At 62.2% G+C, this 20,041-nt stretch overlaps 1 protein-coding gene across 5 annotated transcripts in view; it reads right to left on the bottom strand.

Moving 5' to 3' along the window:
- Gse1 (Gse1 coiled-coil protein) overlaps window positions 1-20,041 on the bottom strand; it is a gene marked incomplete at its 5' end in the record, with an annotated part of 290,460 nt that overhangs the window by 195,507 nt on the left and 74,912 nt on the right. For all 5 annotated transcript variants that reach the window (XM_005410972.2, XM_005410975.2, XM_005410974.2 and 2 more), the window contains 1 exon segment: window positions 2,754-2,934. In XM_005410972.2, coding sequence (XP_005411029.1) covers window positions 2,754-2,934 — 181 coding nt within the window.

The raw sequence follows: 20,041 nt of genomic DNA, 5'->3' as shown, positions 1-20,041 counted from the left end.
CTCCGCTGCTGCCCCAGCACCAAGTGCAGAGCGAGGACACCCCGAGGCCGAGCCAAGTCCCCAAGCACAGCCCCCACCTCGCTGGCCCTGCCTCGGCCTGCCCGCTTGCCCAACAAAGGGGAGGTGGAAGCCAGGACCCTGGAGCCCACAGGAGCCGAGGGTGGCCAGGGTCCTCCCCCATCACACACCACGCGCTCGTCCAAGACCAGCTCCGGAGCCCACACAACGGCCAGGCCCTCCATCATCCTGCTCTGCAGGGGGGAAACCGAGGCACGTGGCAGTCCCACAACAGCCCAGAGAACGCACAAATCCACAGGCAGGGCGGGGGTGGGGCTGAGCCCAGTGGAGGGGTGGGTGGGGTGTGCACATGCGGAGAGGTGACCCTGGGGACAGCGCCGGCAGGCAGCGTCTAGGAGGTGGGGGGAGCAGAAGACCTTGGCGGGCAGGCCAAGGAGGCGAGTCTGCGCAGGGCAACTGGGGGGCTCCCGAGGGTGACAGGCATCGCCCGTGGGTGGCACAGGGGCCACCCCATAGCTGGGGGTACAGGCTGGAAGCTGCGTGGGTGTCAGCCACAGGGGACGGGGCAATGAGGGGTGGGGCGGGACACGGGGCTGATCCTCACGGGCTGGGGCTAATGGGGCCGTGGATGAGCTCCCTGGATATGGCCAGCCAGCCTCGGCCTGGCTATCCATCCCCGACCCCACGCCCCACGTGGACCTCTGACAGTAAAGACCTTACGCCCACCGGAGGAGCAGCTGCACGGCTCAGAAAGGACCTCCAGGGCCTACATGGCATGACACCAGGGCACCACTTTACAACAGCAATGTAACATTGCAGCCCCTCACCCCGTGGCCACACAGAACGTATCTGCAAAGACAACCAGGAGATCAGCACACTGGAGTTGTTTAGTGTGCAACCTACACAACTGTGCATGGCTGCTATGAGGGCCATCTTGGTACCTACCCCACCTTACGGACGTGGCTGCAGCAGGAGGACTTCATTTTTACCACACCTGTTCTGCGGCTGGAGCAGCTGAGCCCCTCACCCCTCACCCCTCAGCTGGTGACTTCCCCTCAGTCCAGGGGTCTCGCCTTGCGTGTCAGAAGATTACAGCCCCAGAGTCACCGCAACCTTCACATGACGGGCAGAGGACAGCCCTGGGGTCCTGACGCAGCCTCCCTCGGGGCAGCTGACACATCCCAGGGGCGTGCCAACCCCAGGGCGTGGGGCCACGCTGCCCGCTCAGCAAGCGCCTGGCCAGGCACCCAAAGCCCACACCCGAGGGCACTGCGCCACGGGCCCAGAGGCCACGTTCAGCCACTGTGACCGGAGCGGGCGGGCCCTGGGTGCCCAGAGTCTCACGGGGCACACGCAGCCACCGAGGCCCCTCAGCGCCCACACCTGCCGCCGCCCACGCTTGGCGCCTGTGGGGACCGGGGTCAGAGGTCACAGCTGGGCCCTGCCAGGGCCCGCACCGCTGCCACCCGCTGCCAAGCCCTGCCCCAGCCGGGACGTGCGTATCGCGTGTTAGTGTGACAGCCTGGCCCCGTCCTGTAGCCAGGCGCGTACAGTGTGTGCGGGGTCTTGTGGGCTGTGTCTGAGTGCGTGCGCACAAGTGCATCTGCGTGTGCCTGCCTGTGTGCCAGTCAGCTGCTGTCTGTTCGTCTGTGCATCTGACCATCCGTCCCTCACCTGCCCGTGCCCACTCCCCCGCACAGCGGCAGAGCACAGCTGGGCCTGAGGCTGCACCGCCGCTGGCGGAGAGGGGGCAGGTGTATAATAACCCATTCATCACTGTCACGTTTCTGAGCCACCCCAGGGGTCCTGATGCGGGACGCGTTCCTAGGGGGTGCGGAGGAGCCATCCTCACACTGGGCTCAGCCTGACGGGCACAGCAGGCAGGCCTGGGCAGAGAGCCCCACCAACCCCTCCCAGGCCTCCCTGCGGGAGGGACGCGCAGCATGTCCCCAAGGCCCCAGCTCCCCACACTCTCGGGGCCCCCCACTGCTGCCCCAGGGGGAGGCAGGTCGCAGCCACCGTGACCACCAGTTCAGGAACTCAAGAGTGACGGGCCACCCACCGGGGTCTCTGAACAGAGTCCTTACTGGGAACAGAAACGTTACCTCCATCTCCTGAACTGACCTGGGGATGTCTGGGCTCAGAGAAACAGGGGCTATGAAAGGACACTGCGTCCTCTGCATGCCAGAGTCCAGCCAGGGGTGATCAAGACCCTGACCATGGGAACGGCTCAGGAGTCCACGCCAGCCGTGGACCAGGGACAGCGGCACAACCAGGGTCGTGGGGGAGCACAGCGGGAACACGAGAGCCAATGGCTGAGTGTGGCTGAGAGCGCCAGGAGGGGGGGGGGCTCTGGTCAGCCCCCGCAGGGCGGCTGTGTCCTCCGGACCAGTCGAGGGACACGCACACTCACACACCAAGCCCCGAGCCGCCCCGTGGGCCCGGCGGCTGCCAGTGACCGTGTCTGGAAGTGTGGACGGATGAGAGAGCGGGTGCGGGGGGCAGCAAACACGCAATCAGAGCCGCACGTGAGCCCAGGGCACCCCGAGGGCACCAAGGACCAGGATCCTGAGCAAACCACAGCCCAGCACCCGGGAAAACGGCAGTAAAACCCTGACTCAAGTCAGGGAGATGTGGCGCTGAGAACACAGACTCAGCTCTGAGACCCCCGCCCGCCCTACCCCGCGGTGCTCGGTCCCAGCCCTGCGGCCAGGCCCCACGAAGGCTGCCCATACCTGTGCCCGGGAGGTCCTGTCTGTCCCCGTCGTGGCTCGGGTGGCTCTGCACTGGCTGCGGCTCCGGCGCCATCCTGGGGTCCCTGGGCAGGCTGGTGGTGGCAGCAAGCCCCGGCCGCAGCTCAGGCTCCAGGGCAGGAGTGGGGACAGCAGCTGATACCTCCAGAGAGGTGGCGGTGACCTGCAAGGACAGGAAGGGACACGTGAGCTGGGCCACACCGGGCGGAAGGTGCGGTGGAAGGGGCCGTCTTCCCAAGGGTGCCGTCCCCGTGGCCTGGCCTCCGGGGTTAGGATCCAGCACAGCTGCCTCAGGGCAGCGGCCCAGCAGGTCCCTGGCGAAGCCGCTGTTGGGCGGAACGGCTATGGGCCCATCCTCACAGTGCTCCCCAGCCCCACCAAGGTGCTAAGGCCCAGCCAGCACCCTTGCCCAGTCACCAGGTCCTGGCACTGGGCTCAGCGAGCTGGGACAGCCCCTGGGCCATCTCAGGGGCAACTGGCAAGCCAAGGGGTGCTTTCTCCAAGACCCCTGGGGATGGCGTCTGGGGCCTGCTATGACCAGTTGTCTGGACATGCCCTGAGCTGGCAGACTGAGAAGCGCTCCTGGCACAGAGGTAGGCACTCACAGGAGGCCTCTGCACGTGGCTGCCACACCCCAGGGTACAGCTCCAGCCACAGGCAGCCCGGGCCTTCGGGCATCTGCGGGATTGTGAGAAGTTCCTGCTGTGCCCCACCGGCACCAACCCACACGGGGCCCATAGAGAGGGAGCCAGGCCCACAGCGATGCTGAACACCTACAGCCCTCACTGTAAGCGAACAGCCAGGCTTCAGCCCACACTGCAGGGTCACCTGTCCGCCCCCACCTGCTGTACTTCTTAAGCTTGGGGTCTATCTGACCCAGGACCCCCAGGCTGAGCACTGCAAGAGCTCAGGGCATCATCAATACTCAGCACACAGTGCTGCCCCTGCTGTCCACCTCCAGAGCCCCCATCACTGGGGTGGAAGCTCTGTCCTCACAAACACCACAGCCCAGCCTGGGTCACTACCTCCTGCCCTCCGCCTGTGACTGGTGATGCCTGGTCCCATTCCCTCTCCGAGGCTGGGGAGACTGAGGCTCAGAGGTGCTAGTGGGAAGCCGAGGTACAGGACGGGGTCAGCCCAGGCCAGGCACTGCCGAGCCCTGCCCTGAGAGGCCAGTCAGCTGAGCCCCTGCGTGGGTTTGGGGCTGGAAGCCCGTTCTGGCCGTGGGGCCGGGCCCGGGGTGGTGACCGTCCTCTTCGCGGTTACCAGTGAGTGACGGGCTCGGCGCGGCTGTCAAAGGCAGCTTTATGTTGATCCAGTCTTTTTCTTTCAGAGATTAGTGCTATAAACCCAAGCACCTACGTCGCCAAGTTCCTTGGGCGACCACAGGCTCCGCCAGCCCCCAGGCAGAGACGCATAAATTCACCGCTGTTTCCTGGAATGCTTTAATTTATGGGATCCATATGGTGACACGGTCCAGACCACATCCCCGCAAATCCCACTGGCGTGCCGGCAGCCGGCTTGTGCCAGGAGGGGGCGGTGCCTCAGGCAAGCATGCGCCATTTGCTCGTTCGTTCATTCATTCACCCTTTCACCCAGGGCCCAAGCGGGCCCATCCGCAAGGCAGGGGCCCGGGAGCCCCGCTCAGATGGGTCCCAGCCCGTGGGGACTCAGCTCCTCCACAACCCCGCTCAGAGTCTCTGGGAGACTTGACCTAGTGATGCTGAAGACAGCCAGGCTGCTGCTGGGCCTATGATGGGCACAGAACAGCCGGTCCAGCCGGCCTGGAGACTCTAGGGGTTCGAGCAGGCCCTGGGACTTGCTGGAGGGGAAAGAGGGGCCATGCCACACCCAGCCCAGGCCTCCATGCCCTCTTCCCCTTCCTGGAGGGGAGACCAGCGTCCCACAGGGAAGGGAGGTGAGGGACACCTTGTGGGGTGGAGACGGTGCCTGGGAGTAGGCTGTGGGCACAAGGCAGAGTGGGGGGCAGGGAGAGGAGGGTAGAGTGGAGGGCAGGGAGAGGAGGGCAGGGGGTGAGGGCAGGGGGTGAGGGCTGGGGTGAGGGCAGTGACAGCAACAAGAACACCACTAGGAGAAGCGGGCGCAGAGGAGGGAGCCACAGGGCTCCCTAGGGCTGAGCCATTGGGATGCGCTTCCCGGAAGCGGAATTAGGTGGGGCCTCTGGGGAACAGGATTGGGAAGACAGGGGACAGGAGGGACAACATTCTGGGTGTAGGAGCCAGCCTGAGTGAGACACCAACACAAGCAACTCTTCTGCAGACGTGTACCCCACTGCGTGGCAGGCCTCCTGCTACACAAGGTGTGATACAGCCAATGTTTAAATGCTTTAAATCAAATATATTACAGTAAAACACACTGCCACAAATACTCTCACACTCCCCTTGCTTCAAACACACTGGTCCCATCACTCTTGCCGCTTTCTGAGGCAGCTCTGGAGCCCTCTTCCGTGAGTGTCTTTAGCTGCACTGCTGTGGCTGCCTCGGTGTCTTGAATGAATTGAAAACATTTACCTTTCACAGTCATTTTGATTCGGGGAAGAGTCCGAAGTCCGAGGGTGGCAGGTCTGGTGAGTCAGATGGAGGAGGACACACTAACGTGTTTTTGTGCGCCTGCCCTTCTGCTGAAGGTGCTCGGCGGGAGCAGTCACTGTATTTTTTATCACACCTCGTGCACACACTCAGGAAAGAGGACTTCCAGAACCGCTGCAGAAAGTGGCCAGGACGATGGGACGAGCGTGCGGGGTGAGGGGATGGGGTTCTGCGGGGGGTTGGTGGCTGTGTTTCACTGTAACGAATTTCATTTAAGCACTCACTGCATATTGTACGACCCACCCACTGCTGGGACCAGAAAGGCTGGGGCGTGGCGTGTGCCTTCCTCAGAGCCCGGCCAGCATGGGAATGCTGCTCCTGCAGGCAGGAGGACAAGCGCAAGGGATAGCGCTGGCGGAGGGGCGGCCGCGGGGAGACACGCCCTGCTCAGAGCTGGGAGGTGCATGCTGGGGCGGGTGGGGGGAGCATCTTGCTAGGTCTGACTTTGCAAGAAGCAGCACGGGCTGGGGGTGCAGCTCAGCAGTGGGGCACGTGTACCTTGTACAAAGCCCTGGGTTTGATTCCCAGCACCGCAAAATCAACAACAAAAGAATCAGTAGCTGAGCGCTCAGTTTTAAGAGCTGCCCTCTCTCTCGATTATGGAGTATTAGCAACTAATGAACAAAAAATGTTCTGCCAGGTGTTGTGCACACATCTATAACCCCAGCTACCAGACAGGCTGAGGCAGGAAGATTGCAAGTTTGACGCCAGTGGTGAGCAATTTAATGTGACCTTGTCTCAAAATGAAAAAATAAAAGGGCTGAGGGCGCAGCTCAGCGGTGGAGTAGTTGCCTAGCATTGGAAGGCCCTGGGTTCCAGTCCTAGCACTGCTAAAAAAATAGGCGGGAAGAGTTCAAATGCAGCCGCCGTGCATCCAGGAAGGCTGAGATCTCTGGCGTGCGCCGTTGCAAGGTGCCAGTGGGGACCTCGTTCACCTGGATGCTATAGGATGGCACCCAGCCTGAGTACAAGCACCCCAGGCACTGCTGTCTGCCAAGCCACAGGTGCCTGAGACAGCCCAGGTGCTGGCCCGGTTGCCTGCCGAGGAGAGAAGGCAGTTTGCGCAGGGAGCCTGGTGCACAGCGTGCAGGGGAATGGGCTTCCTGGGCAGCCACAGCTCTGTAGGTGTAGGCGCTTGCTAAGCACTGCGTGATGATGGGAACAAGGGTTCTCAGCAGAGACAGGAAGAGGCACAGAGCCGGTCCTCTCCCTCCATGGCCAGATTTACAGCAACTCCTAATAAAAGCACACCCTTGAGCCAAGCCAGCCACTGCGCCCGAGATCCGCCATCACCGAGTGCTGGCCCTGGTCTGTGTCCACAGAAGACGCTGCTACACCCGGGCCCGGGACACGCACTGCGGATGTCCCCTCCACGGGTCCCTGGAGATTAGCATCACAGAGCCCCACAAAAGGGTCTGTGCAGACCTGGCTCTGAGCTGGGCCGCTTTATCATCCAGCAGGGAAGAACAGAGGGGGGCATTTTCCAAGTTCTTCAAAATGGAAGGGGACCCACAGCCACCCTAAGGAGGCTCTGCACTGTGTCCCATCAGGAAAAGCCCATTCCAGGGAGACCTGGGAGGGCTAGGGGTACTTCACCCTGCTCCCTGCTCCCAAGAGGACACACACACGTGCATGTGCACATGTGTGTATGTGCACATGTGTTCATGCACATGTGTGACATCAGATCATTGTTGTGGCTTGGTTCTAGATGTCCCCCTAAGCCTCATGCAGTCGTATGTGGGGCTTTTTGGAGGTGGCTGGATCCAGGGTGTGTGCTGCTGGGATCGAGCATGTGATGCTGGGACTGAGTGATGGCTCCATGCTAGGATCAAGGCTGCCCCACCCTGGTGTCAGTGCTGCCCAAGCTAAGGGTGGGTTGCCTGGACAGGACACAGGGGACAGAAAAAGGGCTGTTGCCCGCTGCCCGCTGCTTGCTACTTCACTGTTCTGCTGCCTTCTGCCTGCCCTGCCATGGACCGTTTCTCCTCTGCGAGGCCTCTCCCACGCGGCCCCGCCTTGGAGCCGGCTGACTATGGACCGAACCTCCACAAACCTTGAGCCAAAACACTTCCCTCCTTTTGCTTTGGGCATCGGGCATTTTGTCTCAGCAATGAGAAAATGTAACTACGACAACCACATTTTATTTCTTTATTTTTATTAGTTCATGAGGTCCCCAAGTCTGGAAACTCCCAGTCTATTTTTTAAGTTTTATTATTACCTCATGTTCCATCCAATTCATTCATTTACACTGCTGCTTTTGTGTGTGTGTGTGTGTGTGTGTGTGTGTGTGTGCGCGCGCGCGCATGTGTGTGCGGGGCTCAAACCCTGAGGGAACGCAGGCATTTCAGCTGTGTGATCCAGCGACTTCCAGCATAGGAACAGAGCTGTGCACCCGTCACCCCAGTCCAGGCCGGGTCACTTCTGTCGCGCATAAAGAAAAGGGCAGAGCCCCGAGCAGTCCTTGTGTCCCCGCCCACGCCCCTTCTGCCCATGTGGATTTGCCTGTCTAGGATTTTCCCTTTCGCTGGGATTCTGTGGCACGTGGCCACCTGTGAGGCCTTTTGCCTCGGCCTCCTTTCCTTCTACTCTGCCCATGACACAGCTGGTGACCCATGTCTTACAAAAACATGCCTCTCCTCGAGGGCCCCCAGTGGCCTTAGACACCCCAACTGTTCCCCCAGGAGCCTGTCAGGCAGGGTCCGCTGCCACCCCAGAGGCTGCAGCTGGCCAGACGCCATCTCCCAGCCTCCCCTGCACTGGGTCCTGACTGGTGCCCCCAGCTGGGGACCTCAGCAGACTGTACCTCTCTTGCCCTTGTTTCCTCCTCTGCAACATGGGGGTGACTCCGTGCCACCTCTAAGTGGGGCAGGGGGAGGGGACGTGGAGCAGGCGGCCTGCAGCGGGTACTCAGGGGGGCATAGGGAGAGGAGAGGCTGGGCGGGCGTCACAGCCTTGGCCACACATGGAGGGGCTGCGGAGGTGCCCCTCACACACACCTTGCCTGGGCATTCTCCTAGGACCCTCTGCCAGCTGTTCTCCAGACTGGAGTCCCGAGAGCCCCTCTAGGGCAGGACTGTGCTCCCCAGGAAGTTGGCCCTGCGTTCCTGAGTGAGGCCAGTGTGGGCTGTGGTCCTGCTGCTGCTCCCTGGCCACCTGACCTGGGGTCAGGCAGGGCCAGATGCTCATCTGGTCATCTTGACAAGCCCACCTTATGCCCTTCTGGAGAGGAGGAAACTGAGGCAGAGAAGCCACATCAGCTGCCCAAGGTCACTCAGCTGGTCAAGGTCAGAGTGAGAAGTCTAGGCCACCTTGCCCTCTCTGCTAGGCCCTTGGTCCCCAAACTGCCTGGCACACAGTAGGTGCTCACTAGAGGCCTCAGGGGTGAAGCGGCCACACAGCCTGGCCACAGCCTCAGGCTCCGGGCTTCACACAGCGGGTGGACAGTGGTGAGGGAGCCCTGCAGACAACAGCAGCTGAGTGACCCCAGAACGAAGTCGGGAAGAGGAGACAGGCCCGGCTGCTGGGAGGCCAGCGCCACTGGGGGCAGGGATGGGGCCGGAGGGAAGCCAGCGTGGGGCGAGAAGACTGCCTGTCTCCCTCCCGCCTCCCGCCTCCCGCCTCCCGCCTCCGGCCTGCCGCAAGGCCCGGGAGCACCCTTGCTGCCTGGGACTCCCAGGGCTCAGCAGCAGGGCCAGCTGCCAGTGAGGGGGAGAGGGGGACTTGCAGGCCCCCAGTCCCGGGCGGCCTTGACCCACACCGCAGCCCTACACAGAGGTTTCGCGACCTGCTCTGGCTTTGAGGTGTTGCTGGAAAAACCAAAGCCCAGGGATTCACAGCCTGACGGCCCCGTAACAGCATGCAGAGGACTCCAAAGACGGCAACAGGGAGCCACACGGCCTCGGGTGGGGGGGACGGCAGCTGCCGCACACAGGGTCCCCGGCAAGCAGCCCACTAAGGCTTATTCCGTGCACGGTGCGGCCGGGCGTAATTGGGAAGTTATTAGATATGGAATACACACAGCACTCACCAAATGAGTAATCAGAGACTAATTAAGCACACAGCACACAGCCGACCGCGAGGGAGACGTGGCTGCCACATCTGTGACAGCAATTAGGGGCGCTCCGGCTGCAGTGCTCCCGGCTGGGGGGGCTGCAGCTGGGGGTCTCATCCCCAGGCTCCAGGGTTGTGGGGGGCACCACGATGCCCCGCCCCTTGGGTAGCACAGCCCGAGTGGACACAGGCCCAGGACCACTGGATGGTTCTGTCCCCAGGAAGCACTCGAATGCCGTGCACCACAGCACGTCTGCAGCTCGGCAGCGGCTCTTCCGGGGAGGAGGGCGGCCGACCTGTCTCCTAGGTACCACCCAGCGGGCATGGGGTGCCTGGTGCCAAGGAAGGACAGTGAGCAGTGGCTCCTGAAGGGCAGTGCCAAGGCTGCAGAAAGGAAGAGGCCTCAGACAGGGGCCCAAATCTGCCTCTCCCAGGGACCCGCTTCCCTCCCGGGACGTGCAACGCTCTCTCCGGCCTCGATCAGAAATGGTCTCCATTGCCTGGGCTCACAGCCTGGCAGCAACAGGCTCAGCCCCGCCCCGGCCACCTCCCAAGCCCTTACACGTCCCTCCAAGCTTTACCAAGTCCTGCCCCCGCAACGTGACAGCCAAGAGCCATGTGCCCTGGCCCAGCCCAGCTCTTCACCCATGCATCCACTTGTCTGTCCACCTGTCCACTTGTCTGTCCACTATCCACCTGTCTACCTATCTGTCCACCTGTTTGTCCACTCATCCACTTGTTTCTCCACCCATCCACGTGTTCATTCACCCACCACCTTCCCATCTGTCCACCTGTCCATCCACCCATCTATGTGTCTTTCCACCTGTCCACCTACCCACCCACCCATCCACCTGTCCATCTACCCATCCACCTGTTTGTCTGTCCACCATCCATCCAACAGTCCTTCCAGTCATCCACCCACCCAATAAATACTCATTGAGCACCTGCTGTGTATTAGGCACCAGGCCTGGAGTGGGGCTGCAAATAAAACAGTTAAAAATCTCCCCCTTTAGTTAGGAGCAGCGGCACACATCAACCACAGCACTCAGGAAGCTGAGGCAGGAGGATCGCAAAGTTGAGGCCAGCCTGGGCAATTTAAGAAGCCTGGTCTCCAAATTTAAAAATTCTAGAAAGCGTTAGGGATAGAGCTTAGTGAAGGAGAATGCCTGGGTTCAGTCCCCAATACTCTGAAAAACAGAGAAAAGAATCCCCGCACTATAGGAACTGTTTGGGCCACAGCAGAGGTTTCCTGTTAGGAACAGGGGTGTGCCTAGCATCCTTGGGCCCCTGGTGAGAAGCACCGCACAGACACAGGGCAGAGGGGGCGAGCTGGCTCCAGGGGAGAGGTCACTTGTACAGAGACTTGGAGGAGGCAGAGGGGGGTGGCTGTGGGACCCTGGGGACGGTGTCCCACAAAGAGGGAAGCAAGCACGATATCCGGGTGGGACCCTGCTTGCACACTTCTGCCTTAGGGTTTGTCTTCACCACTCTGGCACCACAGCCACCTGGATGATACACAAGCGAACACACGCATGCTCTTTGAAAGGCCACTTTTGGACACTGTAATTTGAATTTGTGTCATTTTCACAAGTGGCAACACAGGGTCCTTCCTCTATTGTTTTTACCGTTATTACCATTGCAGTCACTGAACAACGTGAACACCGTTCAGTTCCGGGGAATCGGCCCGCTGGCCGCGTGGGCTCAGCCCTGCTCCAGAGGCAGCAGGAAACCCAGGGAATGCAGGGACGCCGGGCAGCTGTCCAGCCCAGACCCCGCCACTGTCACGCTGAGCTGCGGCAGCCCCCATCCACCCCCCACCTGTGACGCACCCCGAGGGACCACAGGGCACCCTTGGACAGCCTGGCTCATCGTCCTCTGTCCCCCGTGTCCACCTGCCAGGTTCGGGGCCGGGTCCACGCTCAGGGGCTGTGGCCTGCAGGCAGGGGCTCCGCCTCTCCCAGTGGCCTCCTGGGGGGCTGAAAGGGTCACAGAGCAAGAGTGGGTGCCGGCGCTGCCGTCCAGACACACCGCCCGGCACCAGGCTGCCCGGTCACCTGCCATCAGCCGGCCCTGTCCTGGCTTCTCAGGAGGACAGGTGCCGCCCGGTCACAGCACGGCTGCTTCTCACCCTGGGACGGCAGCCGGCAGGGACCAGGCTCCTGTGGCTTCTGGATGGAATTGGCCCAGGCTCTGCTTGCTGCCCACCCCCAGACGCCCCCAGCTCCCTGCCGCCTTCTCAGGGAGGACCTGCCCCTGCCGCTGGGTGCTGGCCCAGCTCACCTCCTGTCCCAGTGCCACACAGTCGGGGTCCCAGGTCTACCCCCAGGCCCTGGAGTGACTGATGTCCCCTGACACAGCACAGGGAGCGGCCACGGGCAGTCCAGGGACGGTCAGCACAGAGGGCCCACGGCAGGACGCCCCCCCGCTGTGCTTTCGGAGCAGCAGGGCCAGGCGATGGAGCCACTCTGGCAGTGATGGGTCCCCTCTGAGGGACATACAACACCAAAAGAACCCGCGGCAGGACCTGGCCCACACTGGAGTTTCCTGGGCCAGGAGGACACCTGATCTCTGGCTTCTCCCTTTTTAGAACTTACACTTGTGCACTGCCTGGGATCAGACCCAGCCAGGGGGCACTGCCCGCAGCACACTGGGACACCACGGGACAGCTTGCCTGGCCGCTCAGACCTCGAGGTCGGGCTTGTGCTCTTGCGCATGTGTCTTTGTGTGCGTGTGCCTGCGTGCATACGTGTATGGATGTGTGTGCCCATGCATGTACCTCCGTACCTGTGTGTGCACCCATGTGTGTGCATGCGTGTGTGTGCACACGAGAGTGTACTGGTGTGCAGGAGCCCGTACACGTGTGTTTGTGTGAGGCTCTGGGCAGGGCCATCTCGCACGCAGGCTCCGCACCCCTTGGCCAAGGTGCCTACCACCGCCTCCCACACCCTGCCAGGCAGCCCCCCCACCATTGCTCCCTCATTCCCTGCCCCTTGTGTCAGCAGCGTCCCACAGGGGGGAGACCCTCTGGGGCTGGACCCCCACGCACAGCGACTCCAAGCTGCTGGGCGGCGGTGCTGCACGTCCCCTCCCTGCAGAGTGGACTCCTCGAGGCTGACGCCACCTTTGGCACTGCAGACTCGGGTGTCCCGAGAGGGGCAGCGGCTAGCCAGCACCTGGTTTCCTTCCAGGACCGCCTCTCCTCCCTTCAAGGCCTGCACCTGTGTCCGTGTGTAAATGACGCTCATCCAGCAGGCTCCCCCATCTGCCCGTGCCCCACCTCCGACTCCAGGCAGGAAGCCCAGGCAGTGGCTGGCCGCTGGCCCTCGGGTGTGCTCAATTCCACTCAGACATGGTTCAGAGAGGCTGGGTGACCTGCCACACGTCACACAGCCGGAAGAGGGGCAGCGACGGAGACCTGGTCGCAGGTGCCCCAGGGATGGAGGACTCGCCCAGCAGGTCCTCCCAGGTCCACGGAGGGGCCGGGCTGCGGTGGGCTGACCCGACGTGATTGCCGCTGCGTCTCCCACGGGCCGCGCATCCGTCAGGTGCTGACAGCGCATTAGCCGAGCAATCACCAGACTATTAATTCTTCTCCCAGTCTTGCCAGGGTATCACGGTGAAAGATGGCAGCTTAACCACAGGGAAATTCTTCAGGGTGACAAAAATAAAAATAGCTCTAATTGAAGTTGATGGAAATTATACCCTCTAAGAGCACACGTCGGATGCACTGGCTCTGATGTGAATTAGCACCGGGGCAGGGCCTCTGTCAGGGGCTGTGACAGCGCAGCAGCGGCCTTGTGGGCCTCACATCTGCTCAGCGGCCGCGCGGCAGCAAGGTGCGGGAGGCGGCAGTGAGGCCGAGGACGGCTGCAGTGCTGCAGGGGACAGCGCGGGACGGCGCCCAGGGCCTTCTGGAGGGTCTGACTGGGCCAAGGACACAGTGTTGGGTGCCTCCCGCGGGGGCTGTATAGTCACCCAGCATCAGGAGCACCCGTGCCATTTTAGTCTCTTCCACATAGTTTAATTTTTTTTTTTTTTGAGATAGGGGTTCTCGCTAGGTACTCTGGGCTGGTCATGAACTTACTAGGTAGTCCAGGCTGGCCTTACACTCACAGTGATCCTCCTGCCTCAGCCTCCGGAGTGCGGGGACTACAGGTGAGTGCCACCACTTCCCACACATTCACACATTTTTATCCTCTTCTCTCTTGAAGCAATGTTGTTAGCACCAGTTTCTGAGGAGGCAGGACACCCAAGGAAGCCTGGAGAGGCCGGTGTGACCCTGGGCAACGGACCTGTACCTCAGGCCACACTCTTCACACCAGGCCCGCCATGGCCATGGGGCCTACCCCGCGAGGAGCACACGGTACACGGGCGCTGGCGTCGCTCGCAAGGTCTCTCCCACCCCTGTGAGGCTTTCTGTCCCATCGGCCTCTGCCAGGCCAAGCTGTGCTGCAGAGGCAGGGACACAGAGTAACCTGAGGGTTCCCTCGTGGACTTTTCAGGGCCAGGGACTGTGCCACTCCACCACCACGCTACACCCAGCCCGAGAGAATGCCCTCTACCACGCTGCCCAGGCCCTGCCTGTGCCAGGACTGTACCAGGGCTCACCGTGAGCTGCCTAACCACACGCTGCAAGGCAGCAGACACGGGTATCCATGTTGGGTCCATAGGCAGGTGAGAAAGTTGTCCACACGCCATCTCTGGACTAAAGATGCCAGGCCAGGCCAGGCCAGGACCTAAGCAGAACTGCAACTTTTGATCCTCCTGCCTCAGCCTCCCAGAATGCTGGGTAACAGGCATGTACCTTCATACCCAGCTCTAGCTTTATTATTATTATTACTATTATTAAAAAGTCAAAGTCTGGTCACGACAGTGATGATCATGATTACTATGCTGCCAAGGCTGGCTGGTCCCAAAACACCTGGACTCAAGCAGTCCTCCCGCCTCAGCCTCCTGAGCAACTGGGACCACAGGCGCACACAGCACATCCAACATTCTTTTGCTTTCTGTAGCGCCGGGGATTGAACCCAGGGCCTTGCACATGCTCGCCCCGTGCTGCACCACTGAGCTTCAGTCAAGGCAAGTGTGTTAGAGGAAGGAGGGAAGCACCGGCGCCCTCCCTCGGGCCACCCCCTCATTTAACCCTGGGAGAAGCGGCAGTTTCTGTGCCTCTTCCACGCTGCCTCCCTTGCAAGGAGCTAAAAGGAACCTCCGGCCAATGGGAGTCCCAGGAGAGTGGGAAAGGGGAGGAGAGGCCAGGCATAAAAGGGAAAACCAGCCATGGGACATCTGCCTGGGGACCCAGAGGGACCGCACGGAGGAGCGAGGCGTCGCAGAGCTCGGGCTCAGCCAGCCCGGATCTGCGCCAGTGTGGATACAGACGGATCAATTCGCAGTCACACCGCAAGCACAGGCCCGGGGGACCTCAGCCAGCCACCAGCCAGAGCACAGATGCCCGGTGTGCTCTACCCAGCACTGCCCAGTGCCCCCACCGGCCAGCTAGGGGAGGAGTGGCTGTGTCTCAGCCTCCTGTGCCACATGGAGCTCACACAGGTGCCTGTCTCACTCTCAGGCGGCCACAGGGGTCGAACACAAGCACAGCACCATGCATCTGCCAGCATGGCCTGCTGGGGCTGTGTGGTCGTGGGGAGGTTGCTCACCCTCTCTGGGCCCCCATTTTCTCACCTGCACAGCATTCATGACCATGATACCTGCTTGACAGAGAGAACAGTGACCCTGTCTTGACACAGAGGGCCACGGACACCAACACGGGGAGGAGAAGCAAACCCAGGGGCCCAGGCCCGTTACCCACGCAAAGCCGGATCTGTGGTTCCTCTTGAGGCCGTCAGGAGGATATGAGGGGTTGCTGCTAAAAAGCACGCCTGTGCCCGGCTCAGGGCCTACGGGTGCCCGGAGGTGACTAAAAGCAGAACAAAGTGTGAGCTTCCTTCTGGAATCTCCGCGGAGAGGCAAGCTCGGCCGGGCAGTCTGTCTGACAGTCGGCAAGACAAGGCCTTACACCCTGTATTTACCTGGCCCGCCCCGTCTCAGTGTCCTTCAGGCCTGAGGAGTTCAGCCTGGCCCGGAAGCGTCCAGCGCCCTGGACTCTGCAGCGATCACAGGACCAGCCCGGCCCCTGAAGCCGGGAGCTCCTCCCATAGGCAGCACATGGCCCTGGAGTCCCGAGGATCCACTAGCCTCAAGCCAGGACTGAGGGAATGGTGGAGCAGACCCTGGCCCACCTCAGCGGACCCTCACACTGGCTCCTCCCGGCCCTGGAGTCCTCCTTCTGCCTCCTTGCTCCTCCTTTCCTTGTTGGGGACAGCCCAACCTTGTCAGAGCTGTGGTCCCTGTTATTTTCTCTCACCTGCAATCAACACTTTTTCTCACAATTTTCATGCTTTGGTTTCATTTCCCACGTCACTGGAGCAAGGACCCACACCCACCAGGTCACCGCGACAGGACTCTCAGACAGCGCCCCCTCCCGGTCTCTAGGGACCTGGCTGGCTTTGCTTTGAATGCTGCCCACCCAGCGATACTTACTCACATCATTTAGATCCCTGAGCTGTTTGGATGAGTCAGGTGTGGGTTGAATGCTCTCTGTGTGCCTTGCAAGGCCCCCCCAGACAGCTGTGAGGGGGAGGCCCTCGGCTCTCTTTGCAGGAGGAGACAGTGCAGACTGTGGTCCCCTGCCCAGGCTGCAACACTGCAGGCAAAACTGCCCCAGAACACAGCCTGAAGGTCAGCCTGAAGGTGTACCTGGACACGTGCAAAGGGCTGGGAACAGTAGCAGCCCGGATCTGGGCCCCACAGCCCCAGGCTCTGGGTGAGAGTGCCAGGCAGCTGGACAAAGGCAGGGCTGTCCGTGCCACCCCACTACCACCTTCCTGAACTTCGCTCTGATCCCGGGGGCTTGGGAGCCTAGGAGCAAGGACCCCAGCCCCTGGGGGAGGCCAGCGTGTGACAGGAAGGAGGGGACAGGAAGGCCGAGGTGCTCCTGCAGCCCCAGGCTCGGCACAGTCCTGACCCTGAGGTCCACCTGCCTGTTCTCTGACTCGGCCACGTTCCTCGAGACACCCCTCTCTCTGCAGTGCTGGGGTCCCCAGGGGCCTCGAACACAGGCCAGACACTCTGCACGGAGCAGCGGCTCCAGCCTGAGAGGGTTTTTGGATGGAAAACCCATCGCAGCAGCAAAGGCACTGGTGAAGCTCGCGCTGCCGATGTTGGGTGTGTGGCCTTCAGCTCCATCCCGGCCTGGGGCTGCAGGCCCTGTTTACCAGCCAGGCCCTGGAGCATGGGATGCTGCGGTGTGTGTGCCCGGCCTGTCCTCCGAGGGACACTCACAGGAGGGGAGTACAAGGTGTGACCCAGGCTGGTGTCTGCTGGTGCGGGGCCATGTGGTCCCGGTGACAGAGCCTTTGCTGTCCCCATCGTCACTATGAGGGGTAGGCCAGGGCGTGCACCTGTGTGGTGTGCATAGGTGTGCATCTCTGGGTACACCATAAATGCCATGGTTGTGCACACATGTACACGTGCAGGCCCATGTGCATGAGCATCCGTGTGTGCAGGGCTTGGGTCTCCACACACACAGGGCTTGTGAGCTGTGTGCATGACTACACGTGTGGGCTCCGGGGTGGCGTGAGCTTTGCACTCACACACAGCTGTCACACACCTGTGCACGCAGGAATCGCCCCGCACGGTCAGTCCTCCCGGCTGCAGGCTGAGAGCCATTGCAGTCCGTGGCAGCGCAAGCTTGGGAAGGGGAGGGGACACAAGGAGTTGGGCAGCGGAACCCCCTCAAGGGGCACCAGGCCCTGGGCACCAGCACGCACAGCCCCAGGGAAGCCAGCTAGAGGACACAGCGTGAACTTGCATGGGGTTGGCAGAGCTGCGACTACGGCCGGCCCTGAGAGACATCCTGCCGGCTCTGAGCCTCCGCATCAGGTTAGACGAGAGTGGGGGCCGGGGACGTGCGCGGGGGTGGCGGTGGGAGCACGGGCCCTGGCTGTTCAGTCGTGAGGCGTTGGGAGGGGAGGTCAGGGGCCTCCAGAGTGGGGCTCCGGGCTCCCCACCCTAATAACCAGGAACCCCAGCCTCAGAGCCTGCAGAGACACTGGGGTCCACCATGAGACCTCAGACAAGTCCCCTCACCCTCTGCCATCCTCCGGAAAGGGGACAAGAGTCTCGCTCTGCAGGGTGCTGGAGGATGTGTGAGTTCAACCCGAGCAGGTGGCTCCTGGGAAGGCCAAGAGGTGCGGGGTCTGCAAAGCCCACGTCCTCATTGCAGCCCTCGGGTCTGGGAATGCAGGGCGCCACCTCTGGCCACTTAAGGACCGAGTCCTGTGCTGCGCCAGCCCCAGCTGGCCTGCAGGAAGGCCTGAGCCTGGCATCTGTCCAGCAGGCGCCCTCCCCAACCCCGTGGCCACAAGAGTGACTGTCCCGCCACTTTAAGGCAGAGGCTCGGGGTGCAGGGCCACCAGAGAGAGGACTCGGGCACCCAGGCCTGGCATCTTTGGCTCTCTGAATATCTCGGGCCCACACCTCATGCTACAGTGTGTGCACACTCATGAGAGAGAAAGTGGGGGGGATATGAAAGAGAGATGGGGAGCATTTCTCCATTTTTGGGTGCACCCTGAGCCCAGAGAGTTTGGGCACCTGGCCCAGGGCCACACTGCAGGGTCTGAACTCCCTCTCTCCTCCCAGCTGGGTGGTTTGGATTAAATCTGGCCCACTGGCAAGATCTGAAATGCAAGCCGCCCACAGCGCCAGTGTGCCCAGGGCGCCAAGGCCAGACAGAACAATTCCCACTCACTGGCCAGTTCTGGAAACTGCCCAGCTCCCAGCTCCCAGCTCCCAGCTCCCAGCTCCCAGCTGGGGAGGTATGGGAAGGCAGGGAGACCTGGCCCCAGGCCTCCGGGTCGCACCTTGCCCCCAGTCCTGCAGAGAGGGTGGCTGGGCTCCATCAATGCCTTTTAAAAAAATTTGAAGTGAGGTGTTCTACTTTTTCAAGTTTATTTTTGTTTTTGGGACAGGCTCTCGCTGTGAAGCCCAGGCTGCCCTTGAGTGCGAAGCAATCCTCCTGCCTCAGCCTCTGGAGTGCTGGGATGACAGGTGTGCACCACCACGCCCACCTGAGGAAGTACTTTACACACCCAGAAGGGAACAGAGCAAGGACCTCGGTGCTGCCTGCTGCCCACCCACACCCTCCGCATGTGGCAAAACAGGACTGCCAGGCCCGTCCAGGCCTGGACCGCAGTGCTGCCGGACACAGTTTGGTGGCTTCAGCGACGCACGTGTGTCCTGTCACAGCCCTGACTCGGCCTCCCCGGCTGGAGCGCGGTGGTGTCGGCAGGCCTCTGTGGCGGCTTGGGGAGCAGCTGTCCGCAGCGTGTCCTGCGGTCCTCGGCTCCCGGCCCCCTGCGTCCCTCCGGCCTCTGGGTCTGTCACTGCGCAGCCTTCCCCTCTCTGTGCTGCCCCGCCCTCTTCGGCTGTCACAGGGTCGAGCTTGGGCTCGCCTGGCCCCACCTCATGGAAGTCCTATGGGTGCAAGGCCTGCAGATCCAAACGTGGACTCCCGGGGAACGCTGGCCCATGCTGCCCCCGTGGCTCAGTCCTGGACCCTGGCCTCCCCTCTCGCTGGGGGGCCACCGGGAACTCTGCCCGGAGAAGGTAGGAGGCAGGACGGGGCTGCGGTGGCCCCCACCTGCCTCTGTCCTCTCTGCCGACTGCCCCCACCCCGCCCACACCTCCCCCTCCCCCCGCAGCCCCAAGGTTCGGCTTTAACGAGTCCTTGCCCTCTAATTAGCAGGCGCGGCTTCGGAAGGCAGCCCTGGTGTTTACCTTGCCAGAGCCTTTCATAACAGCCCCAGGCCCGGGGCCCCACCTAATCTCCAGGACGGCTGCGCTTAACGAGCCCTGGCACCCGGGCCTTCTGCTGCCCCCTCCAGCTGCCCCGGGCTCTGCCGCACTGCGCCGAGGCCCCACCTCCACCCCACTGGCCCCGCTAACCCCAACTCTAACCCCGTAGGCCAGGGCTGGTACCTAAGCAGCTGACACAGTGACCTGAGGTCACCTGCATCGCTCGGGGAGCAGAACCCGAGCTCCCTGCATCCACTGGGGCAGCCTGGCCTCGGCCGTGGCAGGCGGGAGAGTGGAGGGAGGGAGGGTAGGTCCCGGGTTCCCCTCCTCCAGCCTGGGAACTGGGGTCAGAGGGCAGAGTTCGAGTGTTCAAGCACAGGGAGCTCCAGGTTGCTAGGGGCTGGGGCCTGGTGGCCATGACTCCTGCCAGAGGAGGGGCCAGGAGCAGGGGCAGCGGCAGGGCCAGGCGGTCCGTCCACCAGTGACCTGCAGGAGGCTGGAGACGGGGCTGTCCCCACCCCAAGGATTTGATAGCCACAGGAGAGGCGGGGCCTCAGGGCCCAGACCCGCAACTGCACTGGAGGACGAATATTCTGGAACCTGGGGATTCTTTTCCTTTGCCTCTTAAACAAACGGCTGTGGCTCCAGGCAGCTGGGGACGCGCAGTCTCCGCCCACCCCATTTGTGAGCATTGAACAGCAGCAGTGGCCAGGCTTGAAAGGCGAGGGCTGGGGCGGAGAGGCCCAGCTTCCT

This window comes from Chinchilla lanigera, unplaced genomic scaffold (genome assembly GCF_000276665.1).
Source record: "Chinchilla lanigera isolate Chin_1 unplaced genomic scaffold, ChiLan1.0 scaffold00140, whole genome shotgun sequence".
In the NCBI taxonomy this organism is placed as follows: Eukaryota; Metazoa; Chordata; class Mammalia; order Rodentia; family Chinchillidae; genus Chinchilla; species Chinchilla lanigera.
Note: the sequence above shows the minus strand (reverse complement) of the source record. Positions and strands in the feature narration are given on the sequence as shown.